The sequence below is a fragment of the Carcharhinus amblyrhynchos genome, chromosome 34, assembly GCF_965287045.1.
Source record: "Carcharhinus amblyrhynchos chromosome 34, sCarAmb.v2.hapA, whole genome shotgun sequence".
Taxonomy (NCBI): Eukaryota; Metazoa; Chordata; class Chondrichthyes; order Carcharhiniformes; family Carcharhinidae; genus Carcharhinus; species Carcharhinus amblyrhynchos.
The window spans coordinates 15,713,774-15,738,015 of NC_137357.1; the positions used below are offsets into that span (position 1 = coordinate 15,713,774).

Sequence of the window (24,242 nt, forward strand, 5' to 3'; positions counted from 1 at the left end):
AATTCAACCGCATCAGAATTGTCCAGAGCTACATATTGCCAGGAGGGCTCAGTGAAAAACATTTGTAAATGAGAAGGAATTTTTCCAACATGATACTTGGTGTGACATCAAGCTCAGGTGTCATCGTTTGATTACACATTTATTTGATTCTTGATTATTTTGGTGGAATTTGAACTCATTGTCCTGGACCATTCATCCAGGTCTCTGGATTACAACTGTACTAAAATAACCACATGCAATTGTAATCTATAATTGAACGGCCCAAAGAACCAACGTGGCAAAATATACAAGAGGCATTCTGAATGGTGATAAACAGAGAGGGGAATGTGCAACGAGATCTGGGTATCCTTCTACAGCAGTTGCGCAAGTTAAGGACGCAGGTACAGCAGGTGGTAAAGAAGGTAAATTGTATGTTGGCATTCACAGAGGATTTAATTATGTCTTTGATTTGATTTGAGGATGTTTGGCTGCAATTATACACAGCCTTCGTAAGGCCACATCTGGAATAGTGTGTGCGGTTTTGTTCTCCTTGTCTGAGGAAGGATGTTCTTGCTCTCGAGGGAGTGCAGCAAAGTTTTATCAGAATGATTCTGGGGATGAGGGGACTGATGTACAACGAGAGATTAAGTGAATTCGGATTGTATTAGCTGGAACTCGGAAAAACGAAGGGGGAATCTCAAAGAAACTGATAAAGTTCGAACAGGACTAGACAGGCAAGATGCAGAAAATATGTTCTAGATGGTGGGGGAGTCCAGAACCAGGGGTCAGAGTCTAAGGATATGAGGTGAATCGTTGAGGATGGATGAGAAGAAATTTCTTCACCCAGAGAGTGGTCAACCCATGGAGCTTTCTCTGACAGAAAGTAATTGAATCTTTTCAAGAAGCAGTTAGATACAGCAGTTGGGGTGAAGGGGATCAAGGGACATGGAGGGAAAGGGGGGGATTAGGCTATTGAGTTGGAAGATCAGCCATGATCATAATGAATGGCGGAGCAGGCTCAAAGGGCCAAATGGCCTCCTTCTGTTTCGAGGTTCTATGTTTCTAACTAGAGACACACTCAAATTGCACCAATCGACAGCCTTCAAATTCAAACACAGGAACAGCCACTGACAAAGTTGCTGCGTCTGGGACTTGCACCGGAGTTTTCTTTTGTATCTGGATCCCCTCTGTTCAAATTCACGCAAGCTCAAGATTGCAGGCTCGTGAGGTTTATGAAATCAGTGGCTTTGATGGAACAGCGACATTCTGCAGCAGCAGAGAAATAGCTTTACCTTTCGAGAGTGAACTCTCATGTGGTCCCGTTTGGTGGGGGAACGTCTGACAGTGGCCCAGTCGATTATGGGTGAGAGGGCAAGGGTGAGGCACCCAGATATTTTCAAGAATTGCTTTAAAAATCATGATATACAGCTCATTATAGTTGGTAATCGGCTAACTCACTTACCACAAGCAAATTAGTCACCTCACCCCTCACATCCCCTCCATTATCTCAGTGCAGGAGACCATTCAGTCCATCGAGCCTGCATCAACTTTCTGACGAAGTATCTTACCGAGGCCCTTTCCCTTGTCCTATACCTGTAACTGTACACGGTTACTGAGGCTAATCCCATCTAACCAATACATCTTGAAACACTTAGGCGCAATTTACCATCGCACATCTTTGGATGTGGGAGGAAACCAGAGCACCCAGAGTACCCAGAGGGGAGAGATGCAAAAGGGTCCAGAGAGGCAATTTTTTCACACAGAGGGTGGCGAGTGTCCAGAGCAGCTGCCAGAGGTAGTAGTAGTAGATGTGGGTCCAATTTTGTCTTTTAAAAAGCATTTAAACAGTTACATGGGTAAGATGGGTATAGAGGGAGATGGGCCAAATGCAGGCAAGTGGGACGAGCTTAGTGGTTAAGAAGCAGGGGGCACGGACAAGTTGGGCCTGTTTCCATGCTGTAAACCTCTATGACTCTAAATGAACTGCAAAAAGGGAGTGCACAGTCATGGCAGGTAATTGGGAAGGTTTGAAAGTCCTGCTGGTTTGGTGCATTGATCACAACAGGTGAAGAACATGGTGACTAAGGAAATTTCACAATAAGCTCATTGTTGTGTTAATGTAAGTCTTACGAATAAAAAACAAACTTATTAAATAAATAAACTTTTCAGTAACTCCATGTATTTATCTTGCTCATCTCCCTAATTCTGGAACACTAAGGGGCAATTTGGCATGGCTAATCCACCTAATCTGCACATTTTTGGAGCGTGGGAGGAAACCAGAGCACCGGGAGGAAGCCCACGCAGACACAGGGAGAATGTACAAACTCTACACAGACAGTGACCCGAGGCAGGAATTGAACCTTGGTCCTGGTGTTGTGAGGCAACAGTGCTAACCACCCTGTAAGGGTTATATCTTATGGCCAAGGCAGATTCAGTTCATCTTCCAGATATTTTGCTTTTCGGTCTCAATAATCCCAAGCCACCCAATTCGGGGAGTTCAAATTCAGCCTACAGCGAGTGTTCAGCGAGGAGTTGGTGAGAAGGGGGCTTTACCCACTTTCCTCCATCCTCATTCTGATGAGTATGATCCCTGCTGGCAGGAAAATCTGAGACTGCAGAACACTCCCACGCGGGACTTGTCAGTTTAAGACAGAAGTTCTGAACGTCTCTTGCTCCGTGCTGCAAGGAGAATCATTTCTATTCAGGCCTGTCATCATCTCACAGCCTGAGCGTTCCCAAGTTCTATGCAAGTGGCAACACATACAGACGTTGCATCACTTGCCACTCCAGTTCGAGTTGCAACTCGGTCTTGCTGCCCAGGAATGCTAGTGTCAGACAGCTATGGTTAACACTGACACTGTTATTCACCCTGGATTTTCAGAGCAGACCGCAGAAGCCAGTGGATTGTGCCCATTTAATTAAAGACTGAGCAATTCCGTGTATTCAGAGAGGCAAAGTTTCATTGGTTTGTGGTTTAACACAAAGCTGCTGTTTATCAGTGCTTGCCTGAAGCAAAGGGATTTCACCCCCTCCGATACTAAGTGAAGTTTGCTGGGTTTTTATTTTATTGTGTCTGTATTACTCTCACTCAGTCCGATCATGAATCAGCATGCTCCCCGGTTTCTCCATTCTGTCCAGCACTTAAACAAGAAGATATGCCCACTGCCCCACCGCTTAGTGTATCAGAGAGCTCTCAACTGAGGGACGGAGTGCTGAGAAGATCTACCGGACTGATTCCTGGGATGGCGGGGCTGATATACAAGGAGAAATTGAGTCAGTTAGGATTATACTCGCTGGAGTTCAGAAGAATGAGTGGTGGCCTCACAATGCCAGGGACCCAGGTTCAATTCCCGGATTGGGTCCCTGTCTGTGTGGAGTCTGCACGGGTTTCCTCTGGGTGCTCCAGTTTCCTCCCACAGTCCAAAAGACATGGTGGTGAGGGTGCATCGGCCATGCTAAATTCTCCCTCAGTGTACCCAGAGTGTGGCGACTAGGGGATTTTCACAATAACTTCATTGCAGTGTTAACTTAAGCCTTATTTGTAGCGTTAACTTTAAAATTCTAACAGGACGAGACAGGGGAGATGCAGAAAAGATCTCCCAGTTGGTGAGGGAGTCCAGAATCAGGGGTCATAGTCTGAGGGTACGAGCTAAGCCTTTTAAGACTGAGACAAGGAGAAATTTCTTCACTCAGAGACAGTGGATCAATATTTTTACGTGTTTGTGGAAGAAAATGACCGCTCCTCAATGCTGTGCCACACATGCGGCCATTTCCCACCCGAGGTCCTTATCCCACAACTTGTTGGAAGCCACATGTCAGTTTGTCAGTGAGCAGAAACTGAGCAGCCATCACGAGCATGTAAAACTACCTTGTACATTCAGTTCTAAGTCACACATGAGACCAGAGACAAAGGAGCTCTGTACTGACTGATCAAATCACACAAAAGCATGAGGAAGGTGGGACCTGCTGCATGAAATGCCAACATGTTTTAATAAAAATAGAGAGGCTTGGAGCTACCCAGCAGGTCTGACAGGACCTGCAAAGAGAGAAACAGAGTGAATGTTCCAGGCGATGGCTTCATTGTCAGAATGTGTGAACACAACATCTTCATTGCGTCAACTTCAACCTGCAGGTGAACAAGTGGGAAAAAAAAAGGCTGCCAACATAGCTTTGTTAAACCCATCCTTGAGTACGTTCAAACACCCTGTTCATTGCAGGACTCATGTCTATTTGAATAACTCTCGCATGGGACACTGATCAAGAAGAGTCCAGGGGATCCAGGGCCCATTTCGCAAATTAGACCCAAGATTAGCTTAGTGGCAGGGTGATGTGGAGATGCTGGCGTTGGACTGGGGTAAGAACATAAGAACATAAGAAATAGGAGCAGGAGTAGGCCATCTAGCCCTTCGAGCCTGCCCCGCCATTCAATAAGATCATGGCTGATCTGTTGTGGCTCAGTTCCACTTTCCCGCCCTCTCCCCATAACCCTTAATCCCCTCTCTTATCAAGAACCCATCAACCCGCTTCTTAAAAATATTTAGCGAGGCAGCCTCCACCACTTCAACGGGCAGAGAATTCCAGAGATTCACCACCCTTTGAGTGAAGAAGTTCCTCCTCAACTCCGTTCTAAACCGCCTCCCCTTTATCTTGAGGCTGTGCCCCCTAGTCCTACTGTCTTTTTTGAGCGGGAAGAGTCTCTCCACCTCTATCCTATCCATCCCATTCATCATCTTATACGTCTCAATGAGATCTCCCCTCATTCTTCTAAACTCTAACGAGTACAAGCCTAGTTTATTCAGCCTCTCCTCATAGCTCAATCCCCTCAACTCCGGTATCAGCCTAGTAAACCTCCTCTGCACTCCCTCCAGGGCCAAAATATCCTTGCGCAGGTGCGGCGCCCAAAACTGCACACAGTACTCCAGCTGCGGCCTCACCAATGCCCTATACAGCTGCAGCAAGACCTCCCTACTTTTATATTCAATCCCCCTCGCTATGAAGGCCAGCATCCCATTTGCCTTCCTGACCACCTGCTGCACCTGCAAGCTGGGTTTTTGCGACTCATGCACAAGGACCCCGAGGTCCCTCTGCACCGTCGCCTGCTGCAGTTTTTCGCCACGTAAGTAATAGTCCTTCCTACCATTCTTCCTACCAAAGTGGACCACCTCACACTTGCCAACATTAAATTCCATTTGCCATTTCCTGGCCCATTCGCCCAGCCTATCTAGATCCTTCTGCAGACTCTCCACACCCTCCGCACAATTTGCCTTTCCCCCAATCTTGGTGTCATCAGCAAATTTCGACACCCTGCACTCGGTTCCCTCCTCCAGATCATCTATATAAATGGTAAAAAGCTGAGGCCCCAGCACCGACCCCTGGGGCACCCCACTAGTCACCAACCGCCAATCCGAATAGCACCCATTGACCCCCACTCTCTGCCTCCTATTTGACAACCAATCCTCTATCCACGCTAACACCCTACCCCCAACAGGAAGAAGTCTCACCAGGTTTAAGTCCAACAGGTTTATTTGGTAGAACAAGCTTTCAGAGTGTTGCTCCTTAAGGTGAGTGAAGGGTTGTGTCTTCACTGACCTGAAGGAAGAGCAACACTCCAAAAGCTTGTGTTACCAAATAAACCTGTTGGACTTTAACCTGAAGGGTGAGAAGAATAACCTCAGCCGGTATGGGAACTGAACCAACGCTGTCGGCATCACTCTGCATCACTAGCCAGCTGTCCAGCCGAATGAGCTAAACTGACCAAATGCTTGTTAGGTCACAGCTAGAGTACTGTGTAGCTCTGACCACCACACTATAGGTGCAATGGAGAGAATGAAGCACAGATTCACCAGGGTGCTGCCTGGGCTGAAGCTGTGAAGAAATACTGGATAGGATGGGTCTGTTTTCCTTCAAACAGAAAAGGCCTGATTGAGGTGAACAAAATTATGGATGGTATAGATAGGATAGATAGAAAAAAAATTACCCCTGAGCAAAGAGGTCAATAACCAGGGGGCACAGGTTTAAGTTATGTGGCAGAAAATTTAAAGTTTAAAGATTTTTTTCGAGTTTATTTATGAGTGTCACACTGCAGTGAAGTTACTGTGAAAATCCCCGAGTCACCACACTCCAGCACCTGTTCGGGTACACTGAAGGCAAATTTAGCATAGCTGATGCACCCTATCAGCACATCTTTCAGGACTGTGGGAGGAAACCAGAGCACCCAGAGGAGACCCCGCACACGGGGAGAACGCGCAAACTCCACACAGACAGTGACCAAAGCCGGGAATTGGACCCAGGCCCCTAGCACTGTGAGACAGCAGTGCTAACGACTGTGCCACCTGAAAGAAGCAGCTTTACACTGGCCAGGAATCAAACCCGGGTCTCCCATGTGGCAGGCGAGAATCATCACTGCTAAGGAAAATCTGTTCCTGCCTTGGAGGGAGAGAAGAAAAATACTTTAGACAATCCATCCCTGGACAGAAGGAAAGCATCCAGCTTGGCTGAGGGTCCCTCACTTTCCGTGAATTGAGGAATAATGATTTTGTCAAGGGCACCAAAGACATGGCCCAGCAACTATCAGTTCCTGTCGAAGAGAATTCTCAAACCTCTTAGACAAAGTATTTGGTATCTGCTCAAATACCTCTGGAGGTGGTGTAGAGTATGCCATTGCTCCTGTGAAGCATGTTCAAAGTTTTTGACCAGGTGAAAGATGGTGTGTAAAACAAACACCGATCTCCTACGTGCAAAGCTGTAAGGTGCCCCAGGGCACTTCACAGGCATGCTAGCAAGCTAAATGCAGAGTTACACACCTGAAAAGAGGTGAAGCTTAATCAAACAAGGTGACTTCCAGGAGGAGGCTTCAAGGAAAAGAGAAAAATGGAGAGCTTTAAGGAGGCAGAGTTTGGCTGGAGGAAGATCAGCCATCAATGGAAATCCAGAGAGGCACATTGCTGGTGTCTGCAGTAAAACACAGCGTTGACATTGCAAAGGAAACTGACTCCAGTGCGCATCTCTCTTTCTACCTGTCTTTTAACACCTCTGTGCTATGCAGAATTTCAAACACTAGAGCCAACGAGGCGCTGGAACTTTAACAAGCTGCCTGATAAGACTTGCATGGCAAGTTGGGGAGCAATAATGGTTGACAACTGGGCCGTGGGCGTGTCTTTCAATAATTCTGTGGTGAAATCGTCCAGCAGTTGAGTTTGATAATGAAACATTGGTTCGATAATCAAACCAAACCCCCACACAATTAAACCCTGTGCTTGTCATTTCAATTTACCTGTCACAGTTGGGATAGATTTCAGTAGCACTCAATTCACACAGAGGTTTGTCACACTGTGTGAGAGGGAGGCTCCAGAGAGGCTTGGGCACAGCACCCAGCACAGCAGCGGAGCACTGAAGGAGCACTGCACTGTCTGGCATGGTGGTACAGTGGTGAGCACTGCGGCCTCACAGCACCAGGGACCTGGATTCGGTTCCCAGCTTGGGTCACTGTCTGCGTGGAGTTTGCACATTCTCCCCAAGTCTGCATGGGTTTCCTCCAGGTGCTCCACTTTTCTCCCACAGTCTGAAAGACATGCTGGTTAGGTGAATTGGCCATTCTAAATTCTCCCTCAGTGGACCCGAACAGGTGCCGGAGTGTGACGACAAGGGGATTTTTACATTCACGCCATTGCAGTGTTAACGTCAGCCTACTTGAGACACGAATGATTAAAATAAAATGAACCAAAGCCCACCTTGAACCTCAGCTGGCTGAAGATCTCCTTGCACTGATCAAAGAGGAACATGAGAGTTTGAGCCAACTGTTATCCCTCAAACTCTGGCCAACACAGGCCATTTCAGAGCTGTTTGCTGGGACCTGACCAGAGGAAGATTGGATGTTTGGTTTTCCTCTACGCCAGCAGTGACCAGCAAGAGGAATAAACTTGCATCTTTATCAGTTGCCTTTGAATGTCCCAATGTGTTTCATAGCCAGTGAAGTGCCTTGAAAGCATTGCAGTGTGATACCTTGGACAACATTTCCAAATTAGTGTTTCAATGACTGGGAAGAGATTTCACATCTTCCTTAAATGGAAGTAGCTTCTCTCAATATCTATCAGTATTCCAGGCTGTCTGTCTGAAACCATGCTCCCACTATGCTGTAAGTAAAAGCACTCGACGTGTAGGGCTGGGGGGAGGCAACAGTGTGGAGGAATAAAAAAAACCAAAGGAACCTAGAGTTCACGCAGAATTCAGTTTCACTTGGACTGCAACATTGGCATTTTTAAAGATTACAACGAAAATGAATCCTAGCTCCTCGGTGCAGACATCCAGTGACTCTCTGGTGTGCGCTTTCCAGTGACTCTCTGGCATCTGCTTTCCGTACATAATACATGACAAGGTACTGGGCTGCACATATCGACACACACTGATCACAGTTATTATCATTACTCAACTGTTGCAGCTATATTTGGTTGTGGTTTGCCATTTCCAAGAAATAGCGAACTGGGCACTGTTCTGGCTGCTGGCTTTGTTTCCAACTCAACACATTTCCCTCCAATCAGAGACACACAGCACTGGACTCCATCCAGTCCATCAGAGGCTCCCTCCCCTGAGGTTCACATGCAGTCTGAGCACTCGCTGTCCCTCCAGGTTACCATGCTAGGGAAGCAATAAACAGCCTACAGTCAGGCTGTATACAAGAACTGGGGGAACTTGGTCCCAGACAAGATAAATTCCCCCCTCTGGCCTAATGAGGTTACCTGGTCACTGCTGTGTGCACTATGAAATTCACCTCCTATGTTTGTGAAGGTGACAAGACCTGCAAAAGTATTTAGTGGCTGCGTGTTAGGTAATGAGGCGGGTAGAATTAGGGACCTTGCAGTGAAGGATCCTCTTGGGGAGAGTGATCATTGTATGATGGAGTTTCTGGTGCAGATGGAGGAGGAGAAAGTAGGTTCCCGGACACGCGTCCTTTGTTTGAACAGAGGGGAGTACGGTAGGGTGAGAGAAGAATTGGCGAATGTGGACTGGGGGAGTGCGTTGGAAGGTAGGTCTGCCGAGGAGCAGTGGAGGATCTTTAAGGAGATCTTTCTTGGTGCTCAACAGAAATTTATTCCGATGGTCAAAAAGGACCGTACGAGGAGAGGTAATAAGCCATGGGTCACGAAGGAGGTGAAGGAAAGTGTTAAATTAAAAGCGGAGGCGTTTAGAGTAGCTAAGAGTAGTGGGCGAGAAGAGGATTGGGAGAGGTTTAAACGTCAACAAAGATTGACAAAGAATTTGATAAAGAAGGGTAGGATAAACTATGAAGCTGGGCTAGCGCTTAATATAAAAACGGATAGCAAGAGTTTTTATAAATATATAAAAAGGAAGAGGCTGGCTAGGGTGAACGTTGGACCCTTAGAGGATGAGAGGGAGGACTTAGTGGTAGGGGATGGAGAAATAGCTGAGGTCTTGAATAACTTTTTTGTTTCGGTCTTCACGGAGGACGACGTGAATAATTTGCCGGGTGTTAGAGATGGAAAGGTGGTAGGACTGGAGGGTCTCAATGACATTATTGTTACTAGGGAGGCGGTGCTCGACAGACTGGAGGGGCTGATTGTGGACAAGTCCCCAGGACCGGATGGAATGCATCCGAGGGTTCTGAAAGAAATGGCGGAGGTGATAGTGGATACCTTGGTGGTTATTTTCCAAACGTCGCTGGATTCCGGGGAAGTGCCGGAAGATTGGAAAACAGCTCATGTTACACCGTTGTCTAAGAAGGGTGCCAGGCAAAAGGCAGGGAATTATAGGCCGGTTAGTTTAACGTCTGTTGTAGGTAAAATGTTAGAATCCGTCATCAAGGAGGAAATAGCGAGGCACCTTGAGGGGAATTGCTTGATAGAGCAGACGCAGCACGGTTTCGTTAAGGGGAAGTCGTGTCTGACAAATTTACTGGAGTTCTATGAGGATGTGTCTAGGGCGCTGGATAGAGGAGAGCCGGTGGATGTGGTCTTTCTTGATTTTCAGAAGGCGTTTGACAAGGTACCTCACAAGAGGTTATTGCAGAAGGTCAGGGGACATGGAGTTGGGGGTAGGGTGTTAGCGTGGATAGAGGATTGGTTGTCAAATAGGAGGCAGAGAGTGGGGGTCAATGGGTGCTATTCGGATTGGCAGTTGGTGACTAGTGGAGTGCCCCAGGGGTCGGTGCTGGGGCCTCAGCTATTTACCATTTATATAGATGATCTGGAGGGGGGAACCGAGTGTATGGTGTCGAAATTTGCTGATGACACCAAGATTGGTGGAACGGCAAATTGCGCGGAGGGTGTGGAGAGTCTGCAGAAGGATCTAGATAGGCTGGGCGAATGGGCCAGGAACTGGCAAATGGAATTTAATGTTGGCAAGTGCGAGGTGGTCCACTTTGGTAGGAATAATGGTAGGAAGGATTATTACTTAGATGGAGAAAAACTGCAGCAGGCGACGGTGCAGAGGGACCTCGGGGTCCTTGTGCATGAGTCGCAAAAACCCAGCTTGCAGGTGCAGCAGGTGGTCAGGAAGGCAAATGGGATGCTGGCCTTCATAGCGAGGGGGATTGAATATAAAAGTAGGGAGGTCTTGCTGCGGCTATATAGGGCATTGGTGAGGCCGCAGCTGGAGTACTATGTGCAGTTTTGGGCGCCGTACTTACGCAAGGATATTTTGGCCTTGGAGGGAGTGCAGAGGAGGTTTACTAGGCTGATACCGGAGTTGAGGGGGTTGAGCTATGAGGAGAGGCTGAATAAACTAGGCTTGTACTCGTTAGAGTTTAGAAGAATGAGGGGAGATCTCATTGAGACGTATAAGATGATGAATGGGATGGATAGGATAGAGGTGGAGAGACTCTTCCCGCTCAGAAAGGACAGTAGGACTAGGGGGCACAGCCTCAAGATAAAGGGGGGGTGGTTTAGAACGGAGTTGAGGAAGAACTTGTTCACTCAAAGGGTGGTGAATCTCTGGAATTCTCTGCCCGTTGAAGTGGTGGAGGCTGCCTCGCTAAATATTTTTAAGACGCGGGTTGATGGGTTTTTGATGAGAGAGGGGATTAAGGGTTATGGGGAGAGGGCGGGAATGTGGAACTGAGCCACGACAGATCAGCCATGATCTTATTGAATGGCGGGGCAGGCTCAAAGGGCTAGATGGCCTACTCCTGCTCCTATTTCTTATGTTCTTATGTTCTTATGAAACACTTTGGGGGAACTCTGAGATTGTGAAGACAAATACAACCCATTTGCTCCTTGATGGACAAGAGAGAAAGGGGAAAATGGCATACAGGGAGCAGTTAACTGCTTCTGGAATGATACGCGATGAAGGAAATCCCCTGAGACTGACAAAGAGACTGTCTGCAGCCCCAGATCCTGACTCATGACAGCTGAAAGACAGACTGTCACATTGACATAGCCAGGCAATATCAGTTCACACCCTAACCCCACCCAAAGCAGTATTGCTGAAATAAGTAAAATTGTACATCAACAATTGTGCTCAATAAAGTAGCCACATACGGCCTTGGGCAAATCTGAATTCATTAATAACTGTGATGCTTTGCTGTGCTGTCTCACCAGATCAGACCTGTTTGCACAACTTCACCACACAGACGGGGTTGGGTTCCAGCACGCTACATGGCTGGAGGTGCTCAGGGTGACATCAACAACACCAGTGAAGCTCTTTTCTAGTGCGGAGATTTGAGCAGCTCACTCTGACCCAACAGCTGCATTCTCCATCGATCCGTGTGGCTTTGTGTGCACCAACCATCAACTCTGACGTGCAGTCTTCCTCAATGTGTCACACACATCGCACTGTGGAATAAAAGTTATGCAGCTGAACAGCTGCTGCACTGGAGCCATGTTCGCTCTCAACTAAACTAGTGCTTATAAAGGTAAAGTTTCCGTAGTCCCAAGTGACCACGTTGAGGGGGAAAGCTGACTGGTGATGATTTGACCTGAGGGTTGTCAGGTGAGGGGAAAAGGTTGAGAAGATGGAGCATTCATGAATAACCCCAGGTCGGTACGGGAATTGAGCCCCTGCTGTTGGCAATCTGCATTAGGAACCAGCCGTCCAGCCAACTGAACTAAGCCATAGTGCTCTGGTGCACACAGAACATCTTGGTCTATTGTTGTTTCCCGAAACCATGGATGAGTGAAGCTCAGTACTTTGTCACTCTTTCCCAAACAAATTATTTGTTCTCTCTATTCTCACATCCAGAGTACGAGAAACGTAAGAAATAGGAGACAGTCATGTGGCCTCCCAAACCTGCTCGGCCATTCAATGAGATCATGGCTTAACTTTCACCTCAACTGTAACTCACCCACCCTACCGCCATCGTCAATGTCTTATCAATTACACTGTTATGTTGAAGAGTCTCAAGTGATGGATATGAATTGTCTTTGTGCACATCTAAGTCGGTGATGTTTGGTTTCATTAGTTCAGTTCCTTCTGGCGTTATGATTTGATTAACAGTGTCCCACCAGTGGCTGTCACCCACTCTAATTTTAGTTTAGTGTATTGATAATCTTCGTTTATTAAATAATAAATGGGTGATAGCTGGCATACTAGGTTTTGTGGGAAGAGAGCTGTGAGACTGAACAATAAACTCTCTTCATGAACTAAGGTTGTGTGTCTCCGTTTCAGCTTGGCCAAGTGATCCTGATCCACACTGATGTCCCTTGATTCCTTTTTTTAATCCGTCGATTCTTTTTTTTAAATCTGTACATCTAGCAGTGTTAATCCCACTCAGCTGGGTTCGGCAATGGCCCAGTGGTATTATCGGGAGATTATCAATGCGGGAAATTAGTTAATGTTCTCAGGACCTGGGTTTGAATCCCATCAAGGCAGATGGTGGAATATGAATTTTTAAAAATCTGAAATTAATCTACTGATGACCATGAAACCATTGTCGATTGTTGGAAACAACAGTGGTTCACTCATGTCCTTTAGGGAAAGAAATCTGCCGTCCTTACCCGGTCTGGCCGACATGAGACTCCACAGCCACAGCAACGACCTCGGGCAACTCGGGATGGGCAAGAGATGCTAGCCAGCCAGCGATGCCCATGTCCCACGAATGAATAAAGAAAAAAACCGATGGGGTATGGAATTCCAAAGGTTCGTTGGTGATGAAAAACAATTCTGTCCATCTCAGTCCTAAATAATCATTGTCCTGAGACTGTGCTCATGCTAGTTGTCAATCCATGACCCAACAGAAAAGCTATCAAAGTTGGAATTTTGAAAGCTTAATGCCTCACATTCTGTGTTCATCGACACCGATCCATCTGGTCAGGGGGAATTCGCTGCAACTTAGAGAGGTTTGTTTGCGATTGTAACACAAATCCAAACTCATGTTGGAAATCCTGCATTGTGACCTGTTGAAGAATGGCGTATCTTCAAACAAAGAGTGACACACAAGAGATTATTAACCATGGTAGGCATTCTATCCAAAGAGCATTCTTGTGTTGCTGGTTAAATCAATATTTATACCAATGTTAAGTTGTTTTGTGGATCACAATTCGCCACGCAATGGAGTGGATGTACAGAGTTGCAATGGGCCTGGGACTGCTGCCAAGCACAGCTGCTCCACAAAACTGACACTAACACAACTGGTTTCTGTGTAAATTCAACATATTTTACAAATATTTAGCTTCTCAGTCCCCTGTGTACTTTTGCAAACAAAGCAAATGGGAATTTACCCCACAAGGACAGGTATGTCCCTGCACATTGAGGTATTCCATGGGGTTTGGCTTGCTTTCTAGCTCATGTTATGAGAAGGAAAATGACAGATTATTATATGAGAAGCAATCCACCCAGATGTCAGTGAGTCAACCAATCTCACTGAAACTCTGTTTCCCCCAGGAGGCATTCCCATCCATCACCTTTGAAGATGTAGCCTTGGAATCCTCCAACCCAGAAGCCTCAGCGCTGACCAACCTGGCATGGTTTCAATTGCTGACTCCATTCTCCTGGATTCCCGTGTGCACTCCAGTACCAACTCACAAGTTCAACTCCCCAGCCACACTGAGCAGACGACTACAAAGAGCACCTTTGTCCCAGTGGCCCACAGTACAGACACCAACCCCGTGCTGCCTCCTTATATCTACAAGTCTTCTTCCTTGCCGTCCAATGCCTTCTTCTGCTCAAAGCCTCTCTCTCTGCTCCTCTCTTGTTTTAAAAGTGGACCTCTCTTTGGCCCTTCTGCCGGGACGCTGATCTCACATGTTGCCCCATTTCTGGGTCATATGGTGACATGGTTTAAAAAAAGGGCAGTACGAACAAGTTGGGCTGAAGGGCCTGTTTCCATGCTGTAAACCACGATGACTTCATGGTCAGGATCTTTTGCACTGGGCATTTTGTTTTTACATAGGTGCATTGGGCCCATCTTCCTGATCGAAAGAACTTTAAAACACCGCTTACACATGTGTCACCCACTCCTGGTCCACTGCAAAACCCCCAAAGCCTGGCAGGACAGGCATTCCTAGTTCCACTCAACCAAAAGGTAAGTCTGAATCCTGTAATGCCCAACAAGCAGATATTCTCTTGATCCCAAGTCAGCTGCTGAGGAATGACATGAACACGAAAAGTTCTCTGTACAATAGCTTCCATGCGTTTTACCAATGTCTGCTTCCCACCAGTCTCTCTTTATAAGTGTTCAAAGTACTTAATTAAACAACGCCCTTCACCTGTATATCTTAACAATGGGAAAATCTTCTCCATTTCTATCAGAGAATCCTTACAGTGCAGAAAGAGGCCACTCAGCCATTCAAATCTGTATCTTACCCAGGCCTGTCCCACCCCCGTTACCCCACCCATTGATTGCTAAGCTACACATCCTTGGACACTAAGGGGTAATTTATCATGGCCAATCCACCAGACCCACACATCTTTGGAGTGTGGGAGGAAACCCATGCTGACACGGAGAGAACTTGCAGACTCCGCATAGACAGTGACCCAAGACCAGGATCGAACCTGGGTCCCTGGCGTACACCACCAAAGCATCTCCTAACTGTTTTACACTTAACAAGCCAGCCTTTCCCAAGATTACCAAAACTCACAACTGATGCATCAAAGAAACAGACTGACCTGGACACATGTTTAGTGCCATCTCTAACACAACTGAAACAACCCAGTATTACTCTATGTCGGACAAGTTCATGCATGAGAATGATTTGACCTCCAGAACTGACATATCGTTCAACAGACGATGTCATCAATGAACATGTACAAGATCCTTTCAAAATTATTTCAATAATTCGGAAGGACAAACATCTGGGATTTTGCACTATATTGTTCCCAAGTATTCCATTAAATGTGATCTTTATAACTTGTGGTAGACTTTAATTTTTAACACAGTTAATTATACCTCAGTAACGAATGGGTCACCATGCCACCCATCCTAACAAACCCCGTGGCAATTCTGAAAACTTCCATTCAGATGATCCCTCAGCTTTCCCATTTCGACAGAAAAGATTCTCAGTTTATCTCATCTGAACTGACATATAAAATTGGTTCTCGTAACATCCTTAAATAAATTTAACACCTTGTTGGTCCTCCTTGTAAGATAGAGACCAGAGCGTACTAAATGTGATCTATCCTAGAGAGGAAGCTCATGCAGTCATCTAACGCACATGCAGGCAGCCCTCAAAACTAAAAACAACATTCGAGAGTGAAAGAGATTCCTTTTGGTTCAGCTGCACTGGGGCTAGACTGCCTTGAACCTCACATGACCCAGAGAATTCTGGAGTGCGGCCAAGGTCGGAAGGTTAACACAAAGAGACATGGTCACACAAAGACAATGAAGGTGCAGAAGGAGCCTTGACCGTCCTTCCAGCATCAGCATTAATGCCCTGGCGTAAATCCAAACACTGCAGCAAAGGATGTCCCGAAGCACGGTACACAGGGGAACGCATGCAGACGCTAAGACAACGGATGAATGAACACCGCTCGACTATCACCAGGCAAGACTGTTCTCTCCCTGTTGGGGAACACTTCAGTGGTCACGGCCATTCAGCCTCTGAGCTTCCAGTAAACGTTCTCTAAGGTGGCCTTCATGACACACAGCACAGAGTCGCTGAGCAGAGACTGATCGCCAAGTTCCGCACATACAAGGACAGCCTCAACCGGGGTCTTGGGTTCATGTCACATTATCTGTAACCTCCTTGACTTGCCTGAACTTCTAAAGTCTCACTGACTGTCCTGTCTGGAGACAATACATATCTCTTTAACCAATGCTTAATGCTATCTCCACTCACATTGTCTGCACCTTTAAGACTTGAACAGCAGATTAGCTGTAAAGAAACACATTCTAATCAGTATTCTGTAAACCGTGTGTGTCTTTGTATGCCTTGTTTCTGATCAGAACTTTGCACTCAGTGTCGAAGGAACAGTGTTCCAAAAGCTTGTGGCGTTTACTATCAAATAAACCTGTTGGACTTTCACCTGGTGTTGTGAGACTTCTTATAATGTAAATGCAAACAGAGTTTCGACTTTGCAAATTTGGACAGCCGATGCCAACCAAATTTTCACAAAAATAAGGAGAGTTAAGCAGCAATTTGGCAGGCTTTGACTTTGATGCTCATTGCTACTGGAGCACACAATGCATTATTCTGCCGTCAGGGTCCAGTTGTGCGCCCAGAAGGCAGCAAGTTTAATTGTTAAATTATCACAACCACAGGTCAGAATTTAATCCTGTTTGATGAAGGAACAACGCTTACAAGTTTCTGGCTTCAGGCCAGAAGCACCCAGCAATTCAATGACTGAGTGACTTGTCTGAGATTTGGACAAGGGCTACTGGCCTAACAGGCTGTATTTTGACAGCATGTTCCAAAGCCTTCTCTGCACAGCAACTTTAAGATATTAATGGTGTACTTTTCCACAATGTGTCACGGTGATGCTACGTTCTCACACCTCAGGAAGCAGATAGTTGTAAAGGTTTATAGGATAGAAGCTAGCCCTTTGGCCCAACTTGTCCATGCTGCCCTTTTGTTTTGAATCCTTAAACTAATGCCAATTGCCTGCATTTATACCCATCTTACCCATTTAACTCTCTCCATACTTTTCAAAAGACCAAATTATACCCGTTCTGTCTCAACATCAAATTCTAGATTTCTGAAGTGTGTGTGTGTGTCAGGCAGATAATCACACAGATAATCCCACAAAGTATTGTTGGCCCCTCTGTTATTTTTACAGCACACTCCAGCCTAATCTATTTATTAGTGTAGATTTGAGGGCAATAATTTCATTTCCATGTCACCACTTCCTTAACACAAGACTCAACATATTCAACACGCATGTCCAAACTGAACAAGTTAATCATCAGTCCATAAGCAGCAGCCACCTGTTTGTGAACATAAAACATTTTTCCACTTTGAAATCTTGTACTTACAGTCTTGGGTACAATCTGTTTCTTGGGCTGGCCGATCTTGAAAGGAATCCTGGAAAACAAATTCAACATTTGACCATTCCATCACTCCTACCTCCTCAGAACCCCTGTGGCGCATTGATTAGCATTGTCGCTTCACAGCACCAGGGACCTGGGTACGATTCCTGACTTGGGTCACTGTCTGTCTGTGTGGAGTTTGCACATCCTCCCCGTGTCTGCATGGATTTCCTCTGGATGCTCCGGTTTCCTCCCACATTCTGAAAGATGAGCTGTTTGGTGCATTTGGTGCCAAACAGGCGCAGGACTGTGGCAACGAGGGGATGTTCACAGTAATTTCATTGCAGTGTTAATGTAAGCCTTACTTGTAACTAATAAATAAACTGATGGTGGCAAAGTATTGAGTGAACACAACAGCCAGCTTCGTTAAGGTACTGCTTGCACACACTAGATGTCTCCCCATACTGTGGCAATAGCTAATTACTGACGTCAGAACACACAAAAACAACTTTTTATCTAGTCTTTCCAGAATCCACTTTGTTCAGAGACTCCACTGTTCACTCATTTCAAACATACTAATTAACAGAGAGAGGTCAGTGTGATGCTTGAAGGCACTGGTTGGAAGGTGAGATGAGATAGATTTATAAACACTGGGAATCAAGGTGTTCACAGCAAGGGGCATACAGCAGAGATGAGGCAAAGGATGAGCCATTGAAGCACCAAGAAGTCTTCAGGGGTCACCAGGTCTGCTGCTGCTGCTCCTTTTTAAACTTCCTTCGTACAATCCTCAGACTGCTGAAGGATGATAAACTGGTGTATACTTTCTCATTTGTTTTGTCACATGTATTGGTATACAGTGAAAAGTATTGTTTCTTGTGCGCTATACAGACAGAGCAGACCGTTCATAGAAAAGGAAAGGAGAAGGTGCAGGATGTAGTGTTACAGTCATCGTCATAGCTAGCGTGTAGAGAAAGATCAAATTAATGCAAGGTTGGTCCATTCAAACAGTAGCAGGGAAGAAGCTGTTTTTGAGTCGGTTGGCACATGACCTCAGACTTTTCTATCTTTTTCCTCGGGAATGTGGGCAGTACGGTGGCACAATGTTAGCACTGCTGCCTCACGGCGCCAGGCACCCAGGTTCGATTCCTGGCTTGGGTCACTGCCAACGCAGAATCTGTACGTTCTCCCTGTGTTTCCTCCCACAGTCCGAAAGTTGAGCTGATTAGGTGCATTGGCCGTGCTAAATTCTCCTCAGTGTACCCAAACAGGCACCAGTGTGTGGCGGTCAGGGGATTTTCACAGTGACTTCATTGCAGTGTTAATGTAAACCTTATTTATGACACTAATAAACAAACTTTAAAAACTTTTAAAAAAAACTTTAAAACTTTAATTGTGCTGACTGCTTTTCCAAGGCAGCAGGAAGAAGAGACAGTGTCAATGGATACGAGGTTGGTTTGCATGATAGACTGGGCTACATTCACTACCTTTTGTAGTCCCTTGCGGTTTTGGACAGAGCAGGAGCCATACCAAGCTGTGAAACAACCAGAAATAAATCTTTCTATGGTGCATCTGTAAAAGTTAGAGAGAATGTAGAGATGCTGGCATTGGCCAGGTGTTGTGAAGCTTCTTACTGAAGTTAGTGTGAGTCATAGCTGACATGCTAAATTTCCTTAGTCTTCTGAGAAAGTAGTGGCATTGGTGGGCTTTCTTAACTATAGCGTCAGCATGGGGGGACATGGACAGATTGTTAGCGATCAAGAAACTAAGTTCTCAACCATTTCTATTTCGCCCCCCATTGATGTCGACAGGGGCATGTTCTCCACTCCACTTCCTGAAGTCGATGACAATGTCTTTCATTTTGTTGACATTGAAGGAAAGATTATTGTTGTCGCACCAGTTCACCAGATTCTATATCTCATTCCTGCACTCTGTCTCATCATTGTTTGAGATCCGACCCACTACGTCGGTGTCGTCAGCAAACTTGAAAATCGAATTGGAGGGGAATTTGGCCACACAGGCATAGGTGTATAAGGAGTATAGTAGGGGGATAAGAACACAGCCTTGTGGGGCACCGGTGTTTAGGATGATTGTGGAGAAGGTGTTGTTGCCTATCCTTACTGATTGTGGTCTGAGAGTTAGGAAGTTCAGGATCCAGTCACAGAGGGAGGTGCCAAGGCCCAGGCCACAACGTTTGGAGATGGTTTCGTCAGAAAAACTTTTTGATCTGTCATCGAGAAATGGAAGTTTGACAAAGATGTCTTTGTTATCTAGGTGTTCCAGGGTTGAGTGCGTGGCCAGGAAGCTGGTGTCTGCCATGGACCTGTTGCGGCAGGAGACAAACTGGGAGGCCAGAATCAATTCACTCCTTGACAAACCTTTCCAAACACTTTAAAATGTTGGATGTCAGAGTCACCGGGACGATAATCATTAAGGCATGCTGCTTGGCTTTTCTGAGGTACCAAGATGATGGTCATCTTGTTGAAGCAGATGGCCCCCTCAGATTGTTGTAAAGAGAAGTTGAAGATATCTGCGAATATTCGCACCAACTGGTCCTCGCAGGATCTGAGTGCTCATCCAGGTAACACAGACTCCCAGAGAGTGAGGAATTCCTGCCAATTGTAAATATGTCAGACTGAAGGCTGGAGAGTCTGGACAGGAGCAGAAAGGCAGACCAGAGCACCAGCCTATACGTCTCCCAATGAAAATCTCTTACTTTTAGTTAAGAACATTCACTTTCTGTACGGATTCTGGGATGGCCAGACTCGCTCTCATCACTTCCTCACTTTCTCTCACCTCACCAGGATGGGAAAAGGCAAAAAGAATAGACCTTGCAATATAGAACAGAGAACATGACAGCACAGTACAGGCCCTTCGGCCCTCGATGTTACACCGACCTGTGAAACCAATCTAAAGCCAATATCATCCATATGTTTATCCAATGACCATTTAAATGTCCTTAATGTTGGCGAATCCACTCCTGTTGCAGACAGGGCATTCCAAGCTCTTGCTACTCTCTGAGTAAAGAACCGACCTCTGACATCTGTCCCATATCTATCACCCCTCAATTTAAAGGTATGTCCCCTCATGCTAGCCATCTCCATCCGAGGAAAAACGTTCACACTGTCCACGCTATCTAATCCTCTGATCATCTTATATGCCTCAATTAAGTCACCTCTTAACCTTCTTCTCTCTAACGAAAACAGCCTCAAGTCCCTCAGCCTTTCCTCATAACACTTTCCCACCATACCAGGCAACATCCTGGTAAACCTCCTCTGCACCCTTTCCAATGCTTCCACATCCTTCCTATAATGCAGCGGCCAGAACTGTACGCAATACTCCAAATGCGGCCGCACCAGAGTTTTGTACAGCTGCAACATGATCTCATGGTTCCTGAACTCAATCCCTCTACCAATAAAAGCTAACACACCATACGCCTTCTGAACAACCTTGTCAACCCGGGTGCCAGCTTTCAGGGACCTATACACATGGACACCGAGATCTCTCTGCTCATCCACACTACCAAATAACTTACCATTAGCCCAGTACACTGGATTCCTGTTCCTCCTTCCAAAGTGAATCACTTCACACTTACCCGCATTAAACTCCATTTGCCACCTTTCAGCCCAATTCTGCAGCTTATCTACGTCCCTCTGTAACCTGCAACATCCTTCCGCACTGTCCACAACTCCACAGACTTTAGTGTCAACGGCAATTTACAAACCCATTCTGCTATGCCCTCATCCAGGTCGTTTATAAAAATGACAAACAGCAGTGGCCCCAAAACCGATCCTTGTGGTACACCACTTGTAACCGAACTCCAGGATGAACATTTCCCATCAACCATCACTCTCTGTCTTCTTGCAGCTATCCAATTTCTGATCCAAATCGCTAAATCACCCTCAATCCCATGCCTCCATATCTTCTGCAATCGCTTACCGTGGGGAGCCATATCAAACACTTCACTGAAATCCACGTACACCACATCAACTGCTTTACCTTCATCCACCTCTTTGGTCACCTTCTCAAAGAACTCAATAAAATTTGCGAGCATGACCGACCCTTCACAAAACCGTGTTGACTATCCCTAATCAAGTTATCCCTTTCTAGATGATGGTAAATCCTATTTCTTAAAATCCTTCCCAAAACTTTGCCCACAACAGAAGTAAGGCTCACTCGTCAATAATTACCAGGGTTGTCTCTACTCCCCTTCTTGAACAAGGAGGCAACATTTGCCATCCTCCAGTCTTCTGGCACTATTCCTGTAGACAATGACTACCTAAAGATCAAAGCCAAAGGCTCTGCAATCTCCTCCTGAGCCTCCCAGAGGATCCAAGAATAAATCCCATCTGGCACAGGGGACTTACTTATTTTCATAATTTCCGCAATTGTACGATTCCTCCTTATGAACCTCATTCCCATCTCGTCTAATATCTATATCTCAGTATTCTCCTCAACAACGCTGTCTTTTTCCTGTGTGAATACTGACGAAAAATATTCATCTGGTGCCTCTCCTATCTCTTCGGACTCCACGCACAACTTCCCATTTTTGTCCTTGACTGGCCCTAATCTTATCCGAGTTGTTCTTTTATTAATATCACATAGCCCAGCTGCTTGAAGATCGAACCGTGCCAGAGCCTGCTTCAAGAGCATGCCAGGGATGTACTGCAGGTGCCAGGAGTCAGTCAAATGCACTTTTGCACCATCATTCATTACCTGAGAACAACAACTTCCTTGAAGCTTCTCCAAGCCATGGCTAAGTCACTAAACCTGAGTATGTAAGGAAAATCATTGCAATGCATTGGTTTAGCCTTGCCATTCCCCTCTTGCTCCTCACTTCTGAGGTGGCACTGTGGTTAGCACTGCTGCCTCACAAATACACATGGCAAATACACATGAACAGTGCTGTATCATGCCCCCACAAAGGGAGGCAATTCAGCCTATTGAGGTCATGCTAGCTCTTTGTGGAGGGTTAAAGCATTAGAAGTGTAGTTTTATCAGGAAGTAAAATAAGTTGAGTGGCAGCTGGAGGAATAGCAGGCTATTCCTGAATGGTGATCAGGTGGAAATGCAAGCCCCACCAACCAACGCTTCTGTCACAAGAGACAGTTTTAGTTTTCCTTTGGTCAGAGAAAGATAAAGCTCAGTCTGCCATGTCTGAGTGCTGAAGGGCTGAAGAATTCAGCAGGTGAGCTCATCTCTGACGGCTTGACTTTCAGCCATGACTCTAACATCAAGCCTGTCAAAACATCTCCATCCAATCCATGATTAGGCTGCGGTTCTGCTTTCAAACACAGGTGGATCTCCTTCCAGCATTTTCTCTTTATCATTATCCCCCACACCCACATTGGCTGTGGCTGCCTGGCTCTCCCTCCAGCCACAGGGACTGGAAGGTTAAAGTGAGGGGCTTTTGTGAAACTGGCAGTCAGCAGGACCCCTTCTTCCACAGGCTCTGAATGTCATAGAATCATCGAGGTTTACAGCATGGAAACAGACTCTTGAGCCCAACTTGTCCACGCCACCTGTTTTTTTAAACACCCAAGCTAGTCCCAATTACCCCGCATTTGGCCCATATCCCTCCATACCTATCTTACCCATGTAACTGTTTCAACGCTTTTAAAACGACAAAATTGTACATGCATCTACTATTACCTCTGGCAGCTTGTTCCAGACATTCACCACCCTGTGTGTGAAAAAACTGCCCCTCTGGACCCTTTTGTATCTCTCCCCTCTCACCTAAACATATGCCCTCTTGTTTTAGACTCCCGTAGCTTTGGGAAAAGATATTGACTATTTAGCTGATCTATGCCCCCTATTATTTCATAGACCTCGATAAGATCACCCTCAGCTTTCTGAGCTCCAGAGGAAAAAGTCCAAGTCTACGCAGCCTCTCCTTAGAACGCAAACCATCAAGTCCCAGTAGCATCCTCATAAATACTTTCTGGTTTAATAATATTGTTTCTGTAATAGGATGACCAGAACTGAACACACTATTCCAAATGTGGCCTTACCAACAACTTGCACAACTCCTGTATTCAATGTTCTGACCAATGAAACCAAGCATGCTGAATGCCTTCTTCGCCACTCTGTCCACCTGTGACTCCATTTTCAAGGTGCTATAAATATGTACCTCAAGATCTTTTTGTTTTGTAACTCTCCCCAACGCCCTATCATTAAGTGATTAAGTCTACTTGTGCAATAACTCTGACCAGGAAAGGCATCACCACAGGATTCCAGAATAATGCTTAATGGTGGAACAGAAAGCCCCACATCACCATCTTCACGATGGCGTCTGGTTTAGCAATGGTGAGATTACTGAACTGACAGGGAGCAAGAGAGATAGGACGGAGTAACAACTGGAAACAGGAAACCAGAGAACGGAGAGAGAAACCAGCCTCTTTTATTCATTCATTCATGGGACATTGGTGCCGCTGGCTGACCAGCATTTAGAATCATAAAATCCAACAGTGCAGAATGAGGCCATTCAGCCAATTGAGCCTGCACAGATCAGAATCTCACTCAGGCCCTATCCCCTGGCACTCAGGGGAAATTTAGCATGGCCAATCCACCAAAGAGGGTTAAAGCATTGGAAGTGTCATTGTATCAGCCAGTAAGATAAGTTGAGTGGCACATCTATGTTGCCTATCCCTCATTACCCTTGGAGGTAGTTGAGAGTCAACGACATTGCTGTGACTCTGGAGTCATATGCAGTCCAGACCAGGTAAGGACAGCAGGTTTCCTTCCCTAAAGGACATTAGTGAACCAGATGGGGTTTTCCAACAATTGACAATGGTTTCACGGTCATCAGTAGATTAATTCCAGATATTTTTTGTTGAACTCAAAATCCTCCTCCTGCGGGATTCGAACCCGGATCCCCAGAAGATTAGTTGAGCTTCTGGATTAAAGTTTATTT

The 24,242-nt window shown here is 45.9% G+C and overlaps 1 protein-coding gene across 1 annotated transcript in view; it reads right to left on the minus strand.

The window, feature by feature from the left end:
• Positions 1 to 24,242, minus strand: part of bin3 (bridging integrator 3) — a 150,586-nt gene that overhangs the window by 112,457 nt on the left and 13,887 nt on the right. Inside the window, exon 2 of the mRNA XM_080217061.1 lies at positions 17,339 to 17,387. Within this exon, the coding sequence (XP_080073187.1) occupies positions 17,339 to 17,387 (49 nt within the window). The remainder of the gene's footprint in view (positions 1 to 17,338; positions 17,388 to 24,242) is intronic.